This window comes from Takifugu rubripes, chromosome 20, assembly GCF_901000725.2.
Source record: "Takifugu rubripes chromosome 20, fTakRub1.2, whole genome shotgun sequence".
In the NCBI taxonomy this organism is placed as follows: Eukaryota; Metazoa; Chordata; class Actinopteri; order Tetraodontiformes; family Tetraodontidae; genus Takifugu; species Takifugu rubripes.
Window position 1 is genome coordinate 1367637 of NC_042304.1, and position 21547 is coordinate 1389183.

General features: G+C 41.0%; 1 protein-coding gene across 1 annotated transcript; it reads right to left on the reverse strand.

Annotated features, from left to right (window-relative positions):
• Window positions 1-20: 20 nt before the first annotated feature.
• ryk (receptor like tyrosine kinase) lies at window positions 21-18564 on the reverse strand. The gene is made up of 16 exons (XM_003978399.3): window positions 17775-18564; window positions 14177-14298; window positions 13993-14092; window positions 13627-13758; window positions 13326-13388; window positions 12807-12948; window positions 11568-11668; window positions 9636-9719; window positions 9427-9552; window positions 6880-6966; window positions 6587-6656; window positions 5640-5772; window positions 3185-3294; window positions 2915-3074; window positions 1384-1520; window positions 21-1008 (listed from the first exon to the last, which is right to left on the reverse strand). The coding sequence occupies exons 1-16, from the start codon at window positions 17968-17970 to the stop codon at window positions 897-899; spliced, it is 1875 nt and encodes a 624-aa protein (XP_003978448.3). The 5' UTR covers window positions 17971-18564; the 3' UTR covers window positions 21-896.
• Window positions 18565-21547: the final 2983 nt, after the last annotated feature.

Below are 21547 nucleotides of genomic sequence, written 5' to 3' on the forward strand. Positions count from 1 at the left end.
AAAAAAAATTAAAGGTGAAGCTTTGTTTAAAAAACACTTTAATCATGTCCAAAAATTGGAGGATTACTTGTTATACAAACGATGAGTTTTGCATGTTTTAAGCCACAGAGAGATTGCACATTTTTAATAGTGTCATCAATAAACCAGTACAGTATTTGTATAAAAAAAAAAAAAAAAAAAGGCCTCAACAAACACAAATATGGTTTTATATGTCCATTTCTGTGATGGTAAAAAGCACAGGGAGGAAGCACTTCCATATAAAAGTCACCATCCAAATGTTAATCAGAACACTCAGTTTTTAAATTCAAAGGTTGTCATAATGGAAATAAAATGAGCAAAACTTTGGGATAGAGGTGGATTTAATCCAAACAGCACATGGTTTCTGCATGTACGGCGACTCTGGAGAACCGCCTCAGACTGCATTAGTTCCAACAAGAAAACCTGTTTCTGCCTCAACACAAATATGCTTTCAAACGTGTCCATTCCTGGGCATCCCCAAAAAGCCCCGCAAAGCAGCATGTCCAGTATAAAAACTGTACCTGTACTGAACTGTTAGAGGTTTTCTGCCACACAGTTTTAAATACGTTCATCTCTGTGAATTAAAGAAGGCGTCCCAAAGGTAATCAAAGGTTTACACCTGGGAATGGGGGAGGGTTGAGAAACCTTGGTAAATACTGAGTCCCTGGACAGATGAGGGCATCTTTGGGCTGCTTCTGTCATTACAGTACCGCTAAAAGAAACTTGGAAATCTGGTCATTTTCCTACGGGGTAAGGACAATTTAACTACATTTAATGCCAAAGGTTTTGCCATTAATAAAACACGTTTTCATGCATGGTCTTCATGAATAATGTCTCCCAGTCTACATTAGCTGTTCTGGAGGAGCGAGAGAGCCGTTTTATACATAAGCACCCAACGCTGAATGAAACTCAGTGAGACACTGAACAAGCTGCTGAAACTTGGGCCGTTCCTCTGGGTCCAGCGCCCAGCAACAAGCCATCACTGCAAACCTGAAACAAAACAGCACAAACACCAGATCAGCAAGACAGACAGACCGATGGGTGAGAGAGAGGATCATCATTGCCTATTTAATACACCACATGACCAAAATGACTGTTTACAAAAACACGAGCCCTCAAAATGTAAATACTGGATTCCTATAGCAATGGCCTCTTATCCAACTTTGATTCAGAAGTCAAACAGTATTACTGTGTTATAAAGCACAGAGATAAAAGCAAAGCCCTGTAGTCTTTCTAACTCAGTCTGACCACCGGTTTCATTGTTGCACATCAGTGGAATTAACAAGGTGGCATAAATGTCCATCTGTTGATGGAAAAAGCCTGTGCATGCGTGGGTGTATGTCAATGTGCTATTAATCAACACACAATTCATCTGGACAGTTGATCGGTTGTGCTATTCTGTAGCCGTCCTTCAGGTAGGCCGACATCTCAAATGGGTCAATGTCGACATAGGGTGTCTGACCGAGAGTCATCAGCTCCCACAGCGTCACCCCGAAGGCCCACTGTGGAAACAAGACATGGGATTCAGCCTCCTTCTCTGCCAACCTTTTCTGTTTGTAGCCACACGATGGCAGCAAAAGCCTTAAGTGATAATTGTTGGTATGTCAGGGTGGTTGGATTACCATTGTTATTCCAGAAATATCTACAGTATAAAGTTATTACATGTTGTTAAAGATAGAAATTTCCTTCCTTCAAGTTCGAAATGAGAGGAAATAAAAATCAAGTTAATTGTTATCAGTAGTTGTTCGCAGCAGGTTACAAAAAGGGCAAGTATCGCAGTTGTTTGCAGCTGCTTTTTTAACAACAACCAGTCTATTGTTAACATAGGCCATTGTGGATCGACTTCATGGGTCTTGATTTTCAAATTGGGTAGATTTAAGTAAAAGTAAAAAACTTAAATTAAAATGCAATAGAAACTTTCTGAGTTCCTTCAAATTTAAAAGAATACCATTTTTGGTGAAGAGTAAATTAGGACACCAGCACAGTTATCCCCACTTCATCAGCAGGGGTACAGGGGGGCTCAGGTTTTTAGAAGCATGAAATGACTGAATAAATTTGCTCTCCTAAAGAAAAATTGAGGTCAGAGAGAAGGTATAGCAGGACTTCTGAAATGATGTGTGAAACGACAGAACATATTTGGCAAAAACTGAATACAATATTCCGGGAAAAGAACCTCAAACCAATTTGAAAACTTGGGGGTGGGAGTTTCATGTTTTGTGGAGGCTTTTCTGCAGCAGGACCTGACCTGAGCAGCTCACCATCATGGACTCCTACCCTGTTTGAGAGTGTTTAAGGAACATGTGAGAGGATCCAGAAATAACTGGAAGCCGAGGTAGAATTAGACCCAAAAACATCCTGCTAAATCCACCAAATATCAAACTGAAAACTAAGAACTGCTGAGTCCTGAGACTGGTTAGATGCTGCCAGAAGAATCTCACTGGTGATTTCAGCCTCTGAGAGTAACGGCAGCCATAAATCACTTTTTTTGGCCAGTGATAGGTAAAATTACATTAGTTACCAAAATGTGAACGTTTCTAAATAAACAACTGAAAAGACTTAAATACATAAATCACAATTGACTAGTGTTATAAATGTAGTGTATAAATGACTGTTATACAGCCGAATTCCAGAGTTATGAATGTGCATGTCTACGCCATTGCCATGTAAATGAAGAAAGAGTGTGTATACTGTATGTTTCTCTCCGGATCTGTTGAGCTTCCCGTCTCATACATGCCTGCTTATCCTGACAGGAAAGAGAGAAGTGCTGCTCCCTTCCCTCCAACACCTCAGCCAATTGTCAGAGAATGTGTCAAATGCATTTAAAGCTACCTTATCTAGACCAAAAATGGCAGATTCATTTATTGTTTCACACTGTATACGGCACTGAAGATGTTACCACGTCGCTTAAACTGGAGAAGTCATTATTAAGCAAGCTCTCCAGGGCCATCCAGCGAACAGGACGATTCTCATTATCGCCCAGGCAGTGGTAATCCATGGGGAAAAGGTCTCGTGCCAGGGCGTTGTCTGTAATCTTGACTTGCATGTTGTCATCAATGCTGTCAAAAGAGGAAATTAAGTCATGATTTACACTAAAACTTCCAAAAGAGGTTATTGTACGCTGACAGTAATAACAGTGAGGACCACCGACCCAGTCAAGATCACTTACACACAATTCCTGGCAGCAAGATCTTTGTGAATGACCTCCCGGCGAGATAAATAGCTCATTCCACATGCAATCTGAATGGCCATATAAACCAAGTCTTGCTGAGAGATGGACTGAAAGGACATAGAGGACAGATGAACAATGTATGGATAACAATCACAGTTTAAAAAAAAGGTTAAAAGGCTGTGAGTACTTTGATTTTAACGTGGTTTAAAGATGGGAATTTAAATACCGTATTTTCATGACTATAAGGCGCACCTAAAACGCTGAGATTTTCTCAAAAATCGATGGTGCGCCTTATAATATGGTGCGCCTTGTGTGTGGACTGAGTTCCAAAATCTGCTGTGTGCCTTTGGTGGGTGCACTACAGTAAACACTCCGTCTATCAATTAGCGGCACACCTACGCGTAAGGATCCCCTAAAATGGCGCCGGTCAAGCGACACGCATATGAGGCTTACTTTAAACTGCAGGCCATCGAATATGTGGCTGAAAATGGCAATTGAGCAGCTGCAAGACATGTTAATGAGTCCATGGTCAGAAAGTGGAGAAAACAAGAAAGTGAACGAAAGTGAAGAAGACGAAGCTGAGTTTCCGCGGGAACAAAGCAAGGTGGCCTCCATAGCCGTAAATAAACTACACTTTTTGCACCTATTCCCTTCACTAAAGGAGGCAGAGGAGTAACTAAACATTTCACACGCTGAACAGACAAAGATACCGGGTGAAACAGACGGTGAGGCCATGCTAATGCTAATAGTCGGCGAAGCCCTGTATTTGTTTAATATGGGTTGTTTCTCACTGTTGTTATCAGGTGACTAGAATGTCCCAAGTGTTCAAATTTTAAGTAAAGTGAATACAACACACCAAGTGCTCTAATAATACGGTGCACCTTATGTATGTTTTAAATACAGATATAGCACCCATAACTGAGACTGCGCCTTTTATTACAATGCGCCTTATGGTCATGAAAATAAGGTACATAGAATAACTGACTTAATACAAGTGCAAGGCCTGTTCGCTAAGAATGGTTTTCTATGCTTGACGCTGTTAAAAAGGAAACAAATTTAAGGATTATTTATTTGCCTTAACCCTCATGGGATAATCAAATACTTCAAAACCCTAAAAGCATCAAAAGTAATTAATGCAAGAGCAAGAGAGAGAATATATACCCACTTATCTAAATTCACCTTTATTTCACACAATAGGCAAAGTATTGCGGAGCTTCCAGTAACTAAAGACATTCCCAGGTCAACAGTAGATGGACCTGTCCAAGGACTGGGTTCATGATTCAACCATCAGAAAGTGAGTGGGTGAAAAGGGCATCAGTGGGAGTGTTGCGAGCTGATCTCATGTTTGCCAAAAAAAAAGAAAACTCAGGAGGCAAAAGTGCAACTTTTGGAGCGTAGCTGAGACGGGCGCTTGTCAGGCATCATCGTGGATCTTTTATTACCCGATTATTTATCTGTATAAACGTTCCTAGGAATCTGCACCACGAATCCGATGATATTCGGTAGCCTGACACAGAGGAAAGCCCAAACGTGACTACTGAGGCTCATCTATATCTACGGGCAACGCTTCCAGGTACCCACTTCAAGTCCTGCAGGATTTGTTCCTTCGCAAAAACACTAAGAACAGCCTGGACTTAATCACTTCATCCTCTTGTAGATTATTATACTTAGTCTTGCTCCATCTCGAGGTACAACTAAATGAATAAGTCTACAGCCCCACACTGGCTGATATCTGGTGGGTGTACAGAACTAGGGAAGACTGCAAGTGTGGTCCACCAGACAGGTTTCTGCAGCAGACAGCCACACTATTCAGGAATTCTGCAGACTATTCCAGATCAAACACCCCCCCAAGGTCCTATGTTCCCTCCAGAGAAAGCTTGGGGAGAACATTGTTTTCCCTGCTAATTTCGAGGGGGGGGGGGGGTCAAACCCTGCGAACATATAAGATTATAGAAAAATCACGCTAGAGGTCAAATCGAAGTCCTTCCAGCACTACAGGGTATACTTCACATGAAAGATGATAAAAATAATAATAAAACCATTTCAACCATGACAATAGAAGACAACGCTGAAGCGACAACTATGAAGAAGGTGGTCCAAGATTGGCTGAGAATGAGAAGATTTTGGGATTTTCAAGCGTGATATGATATAAATGATATGACATAAATGTTTTTGCTTCCTCAAAAATTTGACAGGCCTTTTCGAGTTTGGATTATTACACACTGGCCTTTTGGGTAAGATGTTTCTGTTTTTTCTGACTGTGATTTTAATGTCAAAACATTTGTTTGAAACTAAAATTTCAATATATGTGCTTCACTGAAATATAGAGATTTTTTTACCTTTTCCTCCATTGTCTGTGATAATGATTTGAATATAATCTGATCTAATCTCTATATTTGAAGAGTATGCAAAAGGGTTAAAATTGTGTTTCATCCCACGAACTGTGCCTCACCTGTGGGTTGTTAGCCTCCGCTAACTTGCACTGCCGAAGGAAAAGCTTGAGATTCCCCCAAGCCATGAAAGGCAACAGCACCATGGGCTTCTCTCCGTCCTCTGTGCAGACATGATTTATCGGCAACAGATTTCTGCAGTGAAAGGTATTTTAAGTGCATGTTTGCAACGGTCTTCCCTCAATAATACAGAACATTTAATCTTAACCATGACACACAAAACAATGTGCACATCCAGCAATCCCTTGATTTTCCACCGCTGTGCACCCTGGACTAGCCGCCAGCTGATCATAGGGCTAAGATGTAGAACCCCAACCACTCACTCACACCTAAGGCCAGGTTGGAGACACCAGGACACCTGCCCCTCAAAGGCATGTCTTTAATCTGTGGGGGGAACCTGGAGAGACCCCATGCAGCGCCAGAGAGGACATACACCTTCCACACAACCTTTTTTTCTGCCAACTAAGACACTTTTTTGAATTAGAAATGCATTGAACCTTTGAAAGGTTGGTAGGTTGCATGAGAATGTGGCGGGCCAAAATCGTTTCTGCTCTCATACTGCTTTGGTTCTGTGTTATTGACCCAAGAGGCTCAAGCGCTTCCAACTTCACCATACTCACGATGTGAACTAATTTCATTCCCTTTGATTTGAAAGGTTTCAACTTGCTATAGACTTTTTTTTTTTTTTTTTTTTTAAAGGCAAGAGTGAAAACGAAGAACAAAAAACATTTTGGTTTACTGCTTTTGAATCCACAGTCTGGTAAACCGATGATCCCCCCAAATGCTGATTAAATTCCACGACATTGTGATCAACATTATTGAAAACAATTAGAAAATATACTTGAGTGTTCTGCATTATTCAGATGATAAGAATCCACATACTTAAGCAGGATTTCTACACAGATACATATACAGTGTGATTTGTAAATAAAGGAATCTCTGCACTCGCCTGTGATGAAGTCCTCGAAGCTTGCAACTTTCAGTCAACATCATGGTGATCTGAACCTCAGAGGCATGATCTGCACCAAGGAATCACGCAAACGAGCAAAATCCTTCAACAGCCGATCAACTATTGTCACCAACATAATCATTTCACACTGACTTTATACTCGTTTTCTGTGCATTTGTAAAATAGCCACATATTTGTTGTATTTAAGGGCTACTTACATTGAGGATGACACACACGTAAGTGAGTAAGAAAACAGATGAGGATCACAATAATGGATAAAATGGAGTCCATACCTTTTACTGTCTTCACAAAGACCTGCTTTTCTTTACTGGGGTCTTTTTCATCCAGTAGTGCACCTTGAAAGATTTGGCCAAATGTTCCTGTCAAGAAAAAAAAACAACACTTATATGAAAGGGAGATTTGGACGACAAAATTCTGGACACCAGCCTCTGAGCTATGAGCTGGCGAGCGCCGCTGACCCTGGCAGTTTTAAATACCCAAACACGTGAAAATGTGCTTCTGCATTGTTGTAGCTGTACAAAAGAATTGTGAACTTTTTAAAGAGAAAACATGTTTTAGTTTTCACAGTACTGAAAACCAGACAAAGAAGCATCATTGGGATTCCAACTGATCTAATCCCCGGTTTCTTCCTCAAAGCAAGCTGAACACAGTGACCCATTAGTCCACACCGTTTCCTTTCTAGAAGATTTTAGAGGTGGGCCATCGGGGTGTTTTAGATTATGCTTTTTTACTCAAACAATGAACAAACAACATAATTTGTGTGTAGCTGATACAAATGTATATTTCAAGGTAGCTGCATTACAGACACCGTTAGGAAAAAAGCATTTACCGGTACAATATACTGTATTTGTTTATGTTGCTAAGTGGATTAAATTAAAAGTTAAAAAAATCCTGACGTGATAAAAATTGGATTTAAGTTCTCTGTATAAACACACAAGTGAAAAGAGTGGCTGTTGTTTCTTACCTGTCTGTTTGTCACTCGTCAGTGACTCATTTCTTACGGTAATAAAAACATACCAGTACTGAATGTTTTCGATCTAATTTTTCATATTACTACGTGGAATACCTGTTGCTTGTATAAGTACAAAATTGATTTTCTTTCTAAAATTAGATTATACAGAGCAAGAGCAGGATTTCTGACTTAGATTCTTGGAAATATATTTAAAAAACAAAATATTGCCTTCAATTTCTCTTGATTGTGTCTTAAATGTTTCTATACTTGGGCGGAGGTCCACATGCGGTATGCTTCCCCCAGCAGGTCATAAGTGCTTTAGAGGGGAAAGGGTCCTGACCTAGAAGAAACCTCACCTAGAAACTACAGATGTCCCCATCCCAGACTTTGATAATGCAGTAAAAACACAGACCATAAGCAACATAACATGAACTCAAGGAGAAAAAAAAACAATGAAGGAGAAAGTAAGGCAACATTTTAAAATAGTAATGTTGGCCACCTAGTGATGGAACTGAATGAGAATCAACATGTAATGCACATGGACAGCGCTGCATGAGAAATCAGCATTTCAACTGAAGCTCCATTGCCATAGCGATGGTGGCTGTTGTGTTGAACACAAAATCCACTCTGCAGGCTTTATTTGACAGCTTCTGTTTAAGGTCTATGAAATGAAGACGGGACAAACCCTTTGCCGTATCCTGTAGACTGGACCTTAGAGCGAAAGTCAGGCCATCCGAATAACTGTTAGATAAATGTTTTTAAGACAACAGCACAATTTTGACTTTTTTGCTGCAAAAAAAGACATCTCTACACTTCAATATACAGTATATGGACCTGAAACAGCTTGATTAGATTTTTAAAAAAATACCATATATCTAGCAAGCATACTGCTAAGACACGCACATTACTGATCATTAAGGAGAAGCCAGAACCCACCCATATCACAGATTCTATTGATGTTGGGCTCATTAGAACCGGAAAGAAATTAAATCAGGTTAAATGGTGTCAGAGCAGACCTGTCGGCGGGGCAGCTCATTGTATTAAGTGCTGATTAATTTATTTAGGTGGCAGAGACTTGTAGCTACCAAAGGATGCTTTATTTATTTCTTTAATGCTTCTAGGACCTTCTGCGACAGAGTTAGAGTGATTTGTTCAGCGAAATTTTCAAGTGTTTGCAATACACACAGTAAAGCAGAGGTGGGGAGGAAATTCTAGGCCTCAAACAAAGGCCCCCTGCGGGGGCATCTTCCAACATTTTAAGATTTTACATTGCCAATTTAGCCTCTTTTGGCAACATTTTAAAGTTTTTATGGTGTTTCTAGGTGAATGTCTGACAGAGCTGCTGGCCCTCAAACGGGTTAAATTACATGACCTTTTCAAAGCCTGTCCTATTAGTTAACATTGGATTTTTTGTCCATGAAAACACCCCTATATCGCCCCCACCCCACTAGAAAGAAAAGTCATAGCCAGCGATTCCAAGAGTTTAGACAGGTTCTGGTAAAAATGTGGTGCCTGTACCACAAAAGAGGAGGAGATACACATCAGGCCTTACGAATAAAAAAAAGCCACTTCCGGTTCGGGTGTGAGAATGGAGGCTTTTTGAGTTTTTCAGGGATTACTCTGATGCATAATCGTTACAGGTTTGATTCCCCAGACCAAAATCCTCCGAGCACATTTTGGTGCTTCTTTGATTACGGTGTGACCTGCAGTTCCCGAGTTTATCAAGTTTTTGTAGCCGAGCTCCTCAGATTGTAACCTGTGCGCGTGGGAGGCACACAGAATCAGAACATCTTGAACCTGACTGTACCCCAATTTTCAGCAAATTAACGTAACATAAATTTCATGTTTATAAGAGAAAGAAAAGTACCTTCGTGCAAAACATCTCGTAGTGTGACTCTCTCCCGAGATACTGCGATGTCTTTCACTTTAACTTTGGCTTCCAGTAGAGTAACACTCTTAAGGTCATTCTTCTCGATATGGAGAGATGGATGGTCTGAAAGAACCACAGCTTTCATGAAGCTCATCATTTAAGAGTAAACAGCTAATATGACCGACCGACCGACCTGTGGGACTTACTTTTGGTTTCATGAGGGGAAGCACCAATGTTATGGAAGGTAGTGGCAGCAAGCTGAAGAATGGGTGCAGAAGCCTGATGGTTGCCTGAGGAGTTATTAAAATATGGAAGGTGAAAAATGAATCATCAAATGAGGTGCGGTTGCAGATCGGTAAATATCCAAGCATAAAAGTCAAGTAGTATCAGACGAAATGGAGAGGAGGGATGATCTGGTGCATCAGAAGAATGAACTGTCATGACACAATGTGTGAGATACGAAGAGGTACTAAAAAAACAGCGAAACAAAGATATATACACCCAAAGACAGACAAGAGGACAGTGTGTCAATTCTAAATATATTTCTGACTGAGAGGGGTGTCAAGGAAGCCATCCATGTCAAATTGGAAAAACCATCCTTAAACAGAGGTGGTGGGCTGAGGCACTTCCTATCACCCACATACAATGAAGTCCTCCAGTCCTCCTGACAACAAACCAAATGTTCACACCATTTCAGGAGATCTGGTGACTCACCACCAAGTGAGCCAGCAGACAAAGGTGAGACACCTCAACCAAAACTAGGTGAATGACCCTACCAAAGACCCTGCCAACGACTCTCAGGTGACCACCCAGATCATTAGCATGCTAATGGTCCACAGGGGCTATATTTTCAAGCTCTGTCCACAGTGAGTTCAGAACTGAAGAAGCCTTCTGGATAGAAGGTGAAACGTCTTTAAAGAGAAGAAACAAAGTCCAGTTGACAGAGAAAACTACATTGGATTTCTGACTGACTTTTTCAATTGGCTGTAGTAAAAGCTGTTTTTAGTCAAGTAGTTTTTGCTCTGAGGTGCCTGCCAGAGGGCATCAGATGGAAACCAGGATGAGAACTGTCAAAAAGGACTTTTCACTACAAAGACAGTGAATGTCCATCAGAGAGCAACTAATAAGGTTCTATACTACTTTAAGTCCACTCCAAAGCCTTTTCCTGCCTGCCTCAGGGCATCTTCCATACCATACTGTAATACACCTTTTAATAGGTGAATGGTAATGAGTCAGCAGCAGTCTGGAGCCTCAGGAAGTTTAGCCTCTGTTGGGACTCTTGATCACAGCTCTCATGTTATGTGTCCACAATAGCTCAGCTGGGAATATGATACCAAGCAAGCTGAAGGTGCTCGCTGCTCATCATGCTGTAAACCTCTCTGGAGGCAGACTGAGACGAACCCCTGTGGTGTGTATAAGAAAACTGGCATGTTGTCCACGCGTGTGGGTTTGAAGTTGTAGGTGTACAGAGTGTAGTGGGGACGTACATCCTTGTAAAGATACTGTAGATGTAATGTCCTCACTGGTTCTCTTCTAGGAGCACACACCCAATGCTCTCTTCTACAGGGAGTAGAGGAGTGCTTTAATGTGGCTGAAGCAGATTAAATGAGTGAAGAAGCATTTCATATCGTCTGGCAGTGACACCCTCCTGTTTCCCGCCATCAGAACACAGCCCAGTGATTTGTGATGTTCTGATGTTTCTGGCATTAAAGGGGGACCTCTGGTCTTCTCTTAGTCTGTCTCCAGTCTGTTTTGAGTCCCTTTTTAGAGCAGTTCCAGCCACACCAGTACCAAACCTGAAGGCAGCTTTGGGAACCTGTGGATCTGACTATCCATCCAGGGCTCCAAGTAATGATTTTGTCCATAGGTAGGTGTATGCTAAGGGAGCAGACTTGATGTTAAAATACAACGCACAGAGCCTTGTTGGCCACCCTCCTGTGAACCCTTCAGAACCGTCTACAGGGCAGTGAGCTGGACTAGAGTTCTCAAATGTCAAGTTTATGACTGAACAGCTTGCTCGAATGCACCAACAGGCTGATCAGAGAAACAAAACTAAGTGAGCACGACAGACATGTAAGTTAGTATGCAAGAATGTTTCAGATATTAGGAGACAAAAGCTTCAGATAAAATAAACTTACTAGTGACAGGGGCCACATTGTTGGGAGTGTCAGCCCTCAGGTACTGTGTGGTATGTGTAGATGGTTGAGAGAGACCCTGCGAGCTGCCACTGTCACTCATGCTGAGAACAAATGGGAAATAACACACTTGTCACACTTCTCTTCCCACTTTTATACCAAGTATTTCAATTCAACTTCTCTCTTTACTCATTTTCATTTGAAGTCATTTAGTCACACACATAATAGGGCACATTTCCATTACACAGTATCGGCTCTACATGGATAAACTCAAGGGGCTACGGTATGGTCGGCATGGTTTCCCATTACACCACGGCTCCTCTTTAATGTGGGTGGGCTTTTCCCTAACAAGGCGGTCCTAAACTCTCACAATGCCATTAGCAATGAAACTTCTCTTATAAATCTTTGGATTTTATTGATCTCACCAGAGCCTTATAATAAAAATAGAGAAATCAGAATACAATAAATTATTTATCAAAGTCTGCATCAAAATACAGACTATTCAAAAATGTACAAAATGCAAATCATGTAAATCTTTTACCAAAAATATACACACTGACTGCAACAAGAAAAGCAACTTCCTATCCAATAGCAACACTAGTTCAGTTGATCAACTACTGCTGACATGCTGAATTAATGCTCTGCTAATGAGAGAAGCCATTGCTACATACGGAGGACAGTGTCTGCATACAGGAATCATCAACATTACTAATTATACTAATTTGTTTCAAGTGAGGTCCCATCAATGGAGTAAGAAATGTACAAAGAAAACTTAAAGTCACAGACTCCAGGTTTTCTCCAACATGTTGCACTCGCTACTGGCATCAATTGCCCGGCCAATCAAAGTATTAACAGGCCATCATTAATGCAATGACTTGGCCCTCATTCCGCTAGTGGAAAAAAAAACTTTTAACATGTTAACTCTGGTCACAACAAGCAGACAGTAGTGAAAAGTGACAGTATAGAAAATGGGACAAACCTAAATTACCTCATCCAACTGTTGTGACACCTAATTTCCTAAATCAAAGATCACATCAAAGTGATGGTATGATCCCAAAACCTGTGAAACCATTTGCACCAACTTGACAGTTTAAAGAAACTGGAGGTGTGGAAACCAGTTTGCACTGCTTTTTTCTGTCTGTGTAAAATACAACTTTGAAAATTGAAAGATGTCAATTGGTAGCTCAAGCCTCAACATTGAAATGAGTGGAACAACTTTTTGGAAGGACTACTGATACAAACCTGTCCTCCATTTCCATTCGCTTCATGCTGTGTAAATGCATGATGGCCAAGAAGATTGCTACGAGGAATATGACGATGCAGCACACGCTGACGCTTATATAGAAGACCTGGGTGGAGGTGGTAGGTGCAATCACACCTTCAACTAAACATAAAATGACATAAAATACCATAATTACATTTTCATAAAGAACTCAGAGATCCTCCCTGCCAATGAATTTTAGGAAAGAATCAAAATGTGATTATTATCACCAATTAGGATGATTTTTTTTTAAAATGACAATAACAACAGCCACAATAATAAGAATCTTAACAATAATAACGCAATAATAATGATTTTGTTTAAAAGTGCTTGAGCATATTTAAAAATGTACACAGTTAAACAAACAGTAAAAATATTTCACATAAAAGTCTCAATTCCTTTCTGTTCTCATTTTAACAGAACTAATAATAATAATAATAATAATCAGCCTCACTCGACATAAAAAAAGACAATGAACAAGATTGTGGAGGAAGACTTACAGTCAGTTCTGGGAAGAGTGTTATTGTTGAATGGACTGGGAATGTTCATGTCTGAATCACTTTCTGACAAAAACAGACACAAATGGGGTTTTTAAGTACATTAAAAAGCACTAAAAACCAAAAACATATTTTATGGGTTAAACTTATTATCAATATTTAAATGCAAGTTTACATCTATGGCATCTACTTCAAGGACAAGAGCAACTTTTCTAAATATGTGAGTTTAATGGTGATGCAGTAAAAATAACTTTAAAAAAGGAAAGTAAGTAACCTCATTATTTCTGATAATTACAATACTTACTTTTATAGCACATTTTCCTCCTCTTAAAGTTGAGCACCATGTAATTGCTGGTATGGGTGGTCAAATTAAGCTGCACTGTTAAAACAGCCTCTCCATCTACCTTTCCCGAACAGACCAAATCCACCCTAAACACTGCAACATACAAATGAATTCAATGAGTAGAATGGCCTCAACAAAAAGAGTATGGCTCATTTTAAAAAGGTATGGGCTTTTGTGGGGGTTAAAATCTTTCTCTGGATCCTACAGCAGCATCCAGCATCATTACATCTATTCTGGAGTGAAAGAACAATTACTATTGGTTTTCATGTGAAGAAAGTGCAGGAGCCAAATAAAAGAGCAACCACAAATGAAGAATATCTGACAAACCAGAAGGAATGTGGGGCACCTCCCCTTGAGTGGAGATGTTACTCCGAGGTTGGCTCATGGCATCTGGATTCTCTGTGTGAAAGCCAAGCTTGTAGCCAACCTAGAAAACCGAGAATGACAGCCAAAAGTTGTCCACACTTTAATACAAGCAAAAGCGCTCATGGTTCTGTGTGCTGAGATAAACCTTTGTCTTGGAATGCCAAGTGAAGTGAAGGCTGTTGGTCTCACTGGGCACAGGCAACGTGAAGGACAGAGCATAATGATTGACTACGTTGTTGCGTACATAGTACAGCTCTGCATCCAGACCTGAAGATGACATCACATTAAACCTTGTCAGTTTAAAAAGCCACTCTGAATGCTGCACATCAACCACAGTTAAAAGACAAAGCTCCTAGTATAGCACTGTCCTACCTCTTTAAAAATAATAATAAAAAAACACTCCACAATAGTAAGTAAGTTTCAGAAGAACCGATATCACTTCAAATAAAGAACACTTCAGCAGAGGTGGTGTTTTGGTCCCAGACAGGGGTACAGGGCTCAGGACCCAGTATCAGCCACTGAGTGCTGATAAAGGGCACTTCTTTCAACAATTTACCAATGTTTTATCTTATGGAGTGTTCAAAGTCAATACATGCGGAATAACCCAGCTTTCATGCATCTCCACCAGTCTTTCACACTGCTATTGGAAGACTTTAGGTCAATACTGGAGTAAGATATCAGCTTTCTTTGGAATGTGATGAAAAGGATGGCCACAATCTGTCAGAGATTTTCAATGAGGTCTGGAGATTGGGCTGGTCATGGTCTCCATCTGGTGGTCCTTCATCCACACCACCATCGATCTAGCTGTGCGGCATGGTGCATTGTCCTGCTGGAGAAACTAAGTCCTCATTGTCAGAGCAGAAGGCAGCAGTTTTCTTCCAGGATAACCTTGTACGTGGCCTAATTCCTGAGTCTTTCGCAAAGATGAATCCGCCTAAATCCAGCCTTGCCAAGGAATCCCAGCTCACTGACGCTTCACCAAATTCCACAGAGGGTTCTACACAAATGGAAACAGGAGGCCGCATCTTGGCGACACCATCCAACCGCATCACCCCCGTTGGGCCACAGACTGGGGACGGGCAATGATTTTCGAGTATTCAAATAGTCGTTAAATCACAAATAACTGCAAAGTTTACCATTAAAAAAATCCTTTGTTTTAGTGGAACTTTGTGTGACAGACTAACATTAGATGCCACCATAGAAAATCGCTCGTATTGTCGCTGTGACAACAGGTATATTAAAATGTTTGTGTTAAAATGTTCATGTCTGCGCTGCAGTCTCTCAGGTATGTTTAGAAAAACAACAAATATGTTCAAAATCAGTATTATTGCTTGAAGGTGGTGCACAAATTTCCACATGGTCATAGTTTGTTCTGATAATGTGAGTTACAAGGAGCTAACACCATTTTGCATTGTGATGAGGATTGATCAAAAAATAACAGGAGTACATTGCTAAATATACACTAGCATGCATATTTTAAGATAACGTACCGGTATGTTTTACCATGCCCGTACCCTATAACCTGGTGAGCCTTATGTATGTGTTAAATACAGAAATAGCATCCATAACTGAGACTGCTCCTTTTAAGACGGTACGCCTTATGGTCGTGAAAATATGGTATATCTTTATGAATTTATTTTAGGTTATAACACACAAAGCAGAAATACAGTTTATTGGGTGTGATTTTGTGTGTGGCATTTAGCGATAAATAAAAAAAGTAGTATTTTTTTCCACACTATACAGACCAAAAAAATCGTACCAAAACAGAAGCGACCTAAAAACCAAGATACATACTAACCATTGGTAAAGTGTAGTTGCATCTCTAACATTGTACTGACACATTCGTCTAAGTATGGCAGCTTGTGGTATTAGAACCAAAAAGACTGCAATAGTTGCTAAATGACTGTAAATAGGTACTTAATAAACGGTTGCCAAGATGGTAGTGACATAGTTGGGCATGTATTTTTCACTCTGCGGTAACTTAAGCGGTTTGGATTTAAACAATCTCAAGCTACCAAACCAGTGATGACCTTATATTTTTCTACCATTTACTGTTTAATTAGCCTCTGTAGCCCTCTGAATTGCTTGTGAACTAGCAACGAACGTTAACACTTGTGGTAACACCACCATCTAATGGACAAACATTCAAACACCAACAATAAATCCTGGTTACGGCCATATTCTTTGATGAGATCAACCAAACGCATCCCTTTTTCATGCTTTTCTATTTGTTGCTTCGTTTGTATGGACAAAAAAGCTCTCTTCTTCTTTTTCATTTTTCTCCATCACTTTCCTGGGGTCCATAGTAAATAAAAGTTAAACGAAGGTGACGCTGGGATACACACAAACATGTACAGATTGACGTCCCTCCTAGCAAATGGGATGACAGGAAAATGCTAGGCAATAGCCAATGGCAGAGCAGCTACAAGCATGTTTGCTTTCGCTAAACTCCGCGAGCTGCATAGCTGTAATGCTAATTTAACAATGTTGAATCCCATTCAATCATGCTAACAACAATAACATAAGCAAAATTCCTGCCAGTGCTAATTAGAGTTCTACCCTCCTTTTGTCAGTGCACATGTAACAATGGATATTTTAAAAACTTTTCATTGACTCCCAATTTCCACTGAAAGCATCTTTTCATGTCAATCTCAATATTTAACACGCCCACTAAAAGAACTTTGCTGCCCGTTTGTTGCCGTCTGAAAAGTAACAAGCTAAATGTAGGGAGGAAAAAAATAAAAATAAAACATTAGGAAGCGAGATTGTTTTGAGAGGACATGCAAATTTGATTGGCTGGTACTAAAAAATATGGTGCTGAACCACCTAGAGGCAAAGAAGAGCTGTGCCTTATTTTCAGACAGCATGGACGCACATGCACGCACATAACCTTTAAGCCATTTTCCAGATTTTTTTCAGGATCCATGGGAGCACTCTCTACTTGAACAAAGAAAGTTCTTGGAAGTGCTGTTGTCACTTTCATTGGAAAGGCAGCAAGAATACAATTTGTAGTTTCAAAGCCAGAATTCACTGAAGGCCTACAAAGTGTTAATGACACGGGGACAGAGGAGTCCTTGGTCTCCCTCACTCGGCAGTCATAAAAATGATCCAAGAAGGAAAATAGTTTACGAAAAAAATTATATCTATATATTTATATATAATGTGGCTTTAAACACTGATTTTAAGGGGACCCTCTAAACATCAATGTGTCAATATACTTTTTAACAATGTCCAAAGAGCTGTTAAACCTCCATCACCAAACCACCAATAGCAAAAGCTCACAGTCCTGGTATGCTGTGATATTCTTTTAGATTTAATGGTTCATGAGAAAACCTAAACATTTCATTTTTAATTTCCTTGACTCAAAATTAGTCTATGTGAGTCAGTTGGGAGCATGCACAAAACATATTTCATTGGTACCAATTTCAATTGCAGCAACAAGAGGACAAAGCAAAAAGGACAGCATTAAGTTGCAGATCAAACCTTCAGAAAGGACCAAAACAAAGAGATAATATAACTTATTCAGTGGAAAGTTTTGCAATGTTAATTTCCGAGTTCCTGCAAAAATGTGTTTAATCACATCACAAACCTTTAAGAGCACATATTTTATTTACTGTGCAGATTTAGGTTCATTGGTTTGTTCTTCGATTTATTCTCAAACACCAAACAAGACCAGTGTAAACCCCAGCAACTCAACACAGTTAAGACACAGTGATGAACTCCACCGCAATAGCCAGTCTTACCCAGTAGCTTCTTGACCTCCTCCAAACTCATGTAGATGTTCACACTGGGGTTGTAGTTGTCTGGCAGGTAACTGGGATTAGCCAAACAATCGATCCCTTTCAGCAGGATGAGGAAGATAAAACTCGCCAGTTTCCACAACATCGAGTGTGGCCAACGTCGGGGCTCAGCTGTTTGAGCAAAGTTGGGAACCGACATCGCTGTCAATGGCTACACGACTTACAGGTGTTTCTGCGTTGTTCACCTGTGGCCACTATTTTTTTTATCCGCATCTAAGAAGCACCATTACTCCTTAGTTTGGGCCTCGCGAAAAGCAGATTTCCTGGCCTGGTTGTTGTATTTTAGCAGATACAAGCTAAGTTAGCCCCAAAGGCTAACTTTTAAAACTCCGTAGCTGTCAAATGGTGTTTCGAAAAATGCAACGCTTACGGAGTTTTCATTTTGAACACCGAAAGCCTAACCTAGACACCGAGGTAACGATTCAGAAGCTTAAAATAAACGATGCAAAAGGTTCTAGCTAAGATACAGAGCGCTACCCTCCATACTTTCCTCTCATCTTGTACTGGTAGGGGGAGCGTTCGGGCCTACTCCATGATCACTTCACGACCATCGGAAATGTTTTAACCAAAATAAATAAATACATGCTAAACCTTTAACACTACGAAGGTTTCTCATTATATAACCAAAATTAGGTGAAAATATATCACACCAGAAATGTTTCTGAGTAATAATAAACATTCGACATTCTGGTGAGCAGCACAATCTCTTGACAAGAAATACTGCCTTAAAGATCAATGGTTCATGAAAGCAGCACGGAAACAGCCAAGTCAGAGGCTCCGATTAATGACGATTATGCATGTGGTAATAAACAAGTCAGCATTGTCTATTAATTGAAACTAAAACAAATAGCTTTTTTTTTTTTTTTTTTTTTTTTTTGAAAAAACGAATTAAGCAAAATAGTGCAATGGTCAAAATAAATTTTTGATTTTGGTGATGTTTTATGGAGCAGCCTGTTGCTGGCACATCTTCAATTATACTTTAAAATAGGTTTCACAAACATAGAAGTAATTAATCTTTTAGCCCATCAATACCACAGCATTATACAGTCAGTGTCAGTAGTTTTAAAAGATTTTATGGAAAACTCATTCTGATGAAAGAACCACATGAGAGTATAGCCACGTGTTTTGAGAGCTGACTTATTGTGTTCCTGTTCCTTCTTCCTGCCTTAGGATGTATTTCTTTGGCCCAGTGTTGGAGGGTTTTGACTCTGTTGCACTGCATGAAGCCGATACCGGTGAACATTGTTCTGTGCATTCTGGGGGCCAGAGCACTTGACATAGAAGCAAATTTAAAGCTGCTTGTAAAAAAAAAAGTAAATTTGGTAAAGTTGTTATTCACGTTGAAGCAAATGACACCCAGCTTCATCAGTTGACAGTCACCAAAATGAATATTGAGTTGGTTTGTTACTTTACAAAATTATGTCCTACTCTATAGCATTCTCTTGTCTCCTATTCAATCTGGCCAGTGATGAGATGTTAATTTATATGTCGTAGTTTGTTGCTGGCTGTCATGGTGGCGTCCCAAAAACCAGGTGTCCTTTGTAGACAATTGGAACAGTTTTTGGGCAATACCTGGTCTGATTAGGAGAGATGGTGTCCATCCCACCTGGGATGGTGCCTCTCTCATTCCTAGAAATTTGACCAATTTTATTAGACCCAAAGTGACCTGACAATCTAGGACACAATGTCAACGCAGTTGTGGTCTTACACACCTCTGTGCTGTCTCCCCTCTCTCTGCAGCTATCCACAGGCCTTTCCAACTTCATAGCTGTGCAATGATCTGCCAACCTCTGTCCCCCCCTGACCCATTCAGCTATTATACTGACAGCTTGTTATAAATGTGTTTGCATGAACTATGCCTATTCTCTCTTCTACCTGTTGCCACCCCTTCTCCTCCTCCTATGCCCAGGATTCTGCAAAGCATCTTGAGACAATTTTGACAATGCTTTATAAATAAAGATTACTTGATTTCATTTAAATGTACCCAAATCAACATTGACGGACATCCAAGATACGTCCGACAGTATTTGCAGGGCAGCCATCGATGACCTGCGGGGGCTCGGAAGGAGGGACCAGATCAGACTTGTAAATTGGTTTCAGTAGGGACACAAGAATGGTGGGATGCACTTGGGAGAGGAGGGCAACGTAAGGCATACAACAAAGGGGTTGATAATCCAATCAAATAACCTAATGACAGTTCACTTGGAGGGGAAGGTCCTTTTAGGACAATCACACCCTTTGGCCTGGCTAATAGGATGGGGCGGGAGTTCTGTGCTGATTGGCCTACTTCTGGGACTGTTGAGATGAGCACAAGAGGATGGAACCTGCCACTACACACTCCTATAGCGCCATTGGCTCACACAGAGGGCAATACCACGTTGTGCACCTGGAAATCAAACAGAGGGGGCTGATACCCTAAGGGAGGCCATTAAGGGTGACATCCCAGTGGTGGCAGACACTAGAGAGTTGTGGATATATTTCACCCGAAGCCAAAAGGAACTCCATAAGTGTGGACTGATGGTAGTACCTTAAAGAGAGGCTCACTAATGCCCGATGTGTGCTGCAGGAGGCCCCCCACACCTGCGAAATGAACTGGGGAAGTAGTTTGATTCATTGTTCTTGAAGGCGGAAAACATGTCTGACCAAAAATGTCACCAGTCTGCTGCAGAGTGGAGGGAGAGAGGGATTAACTGCATAGGTTTTGAGGAATCAGTCAACCACCGTGAGAATGGTGGTGTTACTGTGAGGGTGAAGTTTTGATCACCCGCGCTGTTCGTTCACTAGACTCAGATCAACCACGCAAACAACAGGAGTTCCTTGCAAGGGAGAGCTGAGCAGCAGTTCAAGCTTCCTCTCTCAACTCCGCTCTTCTGCTGCCCACTCACCTCTTTTATTTGGTGCACACAAGATTTGTGTCCATCAGGACCTCACGATTCCTTGTTTCCTATCTTTACGACTTCCTCGTCTTCTCAAACATGGTACCTCCAAGTGCTGATTATATAACAGCTCCAACACTTGATTTAAACATTCACACATTCCTTTTCTTAAACACTCCTTAAACACTCTAAATCTACTCACTATAGCATTAAAACGATAATAGTAATAGCAACAATAATTCTTCTCACATTTTCCCTCCTGTTCCCTACCTTTGTTTTTGGTTCGTTCGGTTTGTTTCATTTACCCTCACCATGTACGTAAGACTCATGGAGTTTGCACTGGTGGTTCTTCTCATTTCTTCACTTTTTGATACCGCGTCCGGAGACCCTTCGAGGAGCCGCGGCTCGCTTGTTTACAGCAGGGATCAGCTGTTCGCCCTGCGGAGCTCTGCGCCGCTGCCCAAGGAGCGACCCGATGTGCCCCCCGAGCTGAGGAGGAGGAAACGGGGATGCCGCGCCGGGGTCGAGCGCCGTGCCAGGAGGAGACGCTATCGACCCGTCCTGCCCTCTATCATCATGGGGAACGTCAGATCTCTCCCCAACAAGATGGACGAGCTGGCGGCGCTGACCCGGCATCAGCGGGAGTACCGGGAGGGCAGCCTGCTGCTGTTTACGGAGACCTGGCTAACCGCGCTAACTCCGGACACGGCCGCACAACTTGAAGGATTTACTCTCTTACGGGCGGACAGAAGCAGGGAGAGTGGTAAGAGGAATGGAGGAGGACTGGCAGTGTTTGTGAACGATAGATGGTGTAACCCTGGGCACATCACTATCAAGGAG

What these genes read in the sequence shown, in the direction of transcription:
- ryk (XM_003978399.3), bottom strand. Translation starts at nt 17,970, where the DNA reads ATGTCGGTTCCCAACTTTGCTCAAACAGCTGAGCCCCGACGTTGGCCA. An exon ending in CACTCTTCCCAGAACTGACT is followed by an intron (nt 12,949 to 13,325) that starts GTAAGTCTTCCT and finishes TTTTATGTTTAG; the next exon opens with TTGAAGGTGTGATTGCACCT. An exon ending in CTTCGAGGACTTCATCACAG is followed by an intron (nt 5,773 to 6,586) that starts GCGAGTGCAGAG and finishes CTTTCACTGCAG; the next exon opens with AAATCTGTTGCCGATAAATC.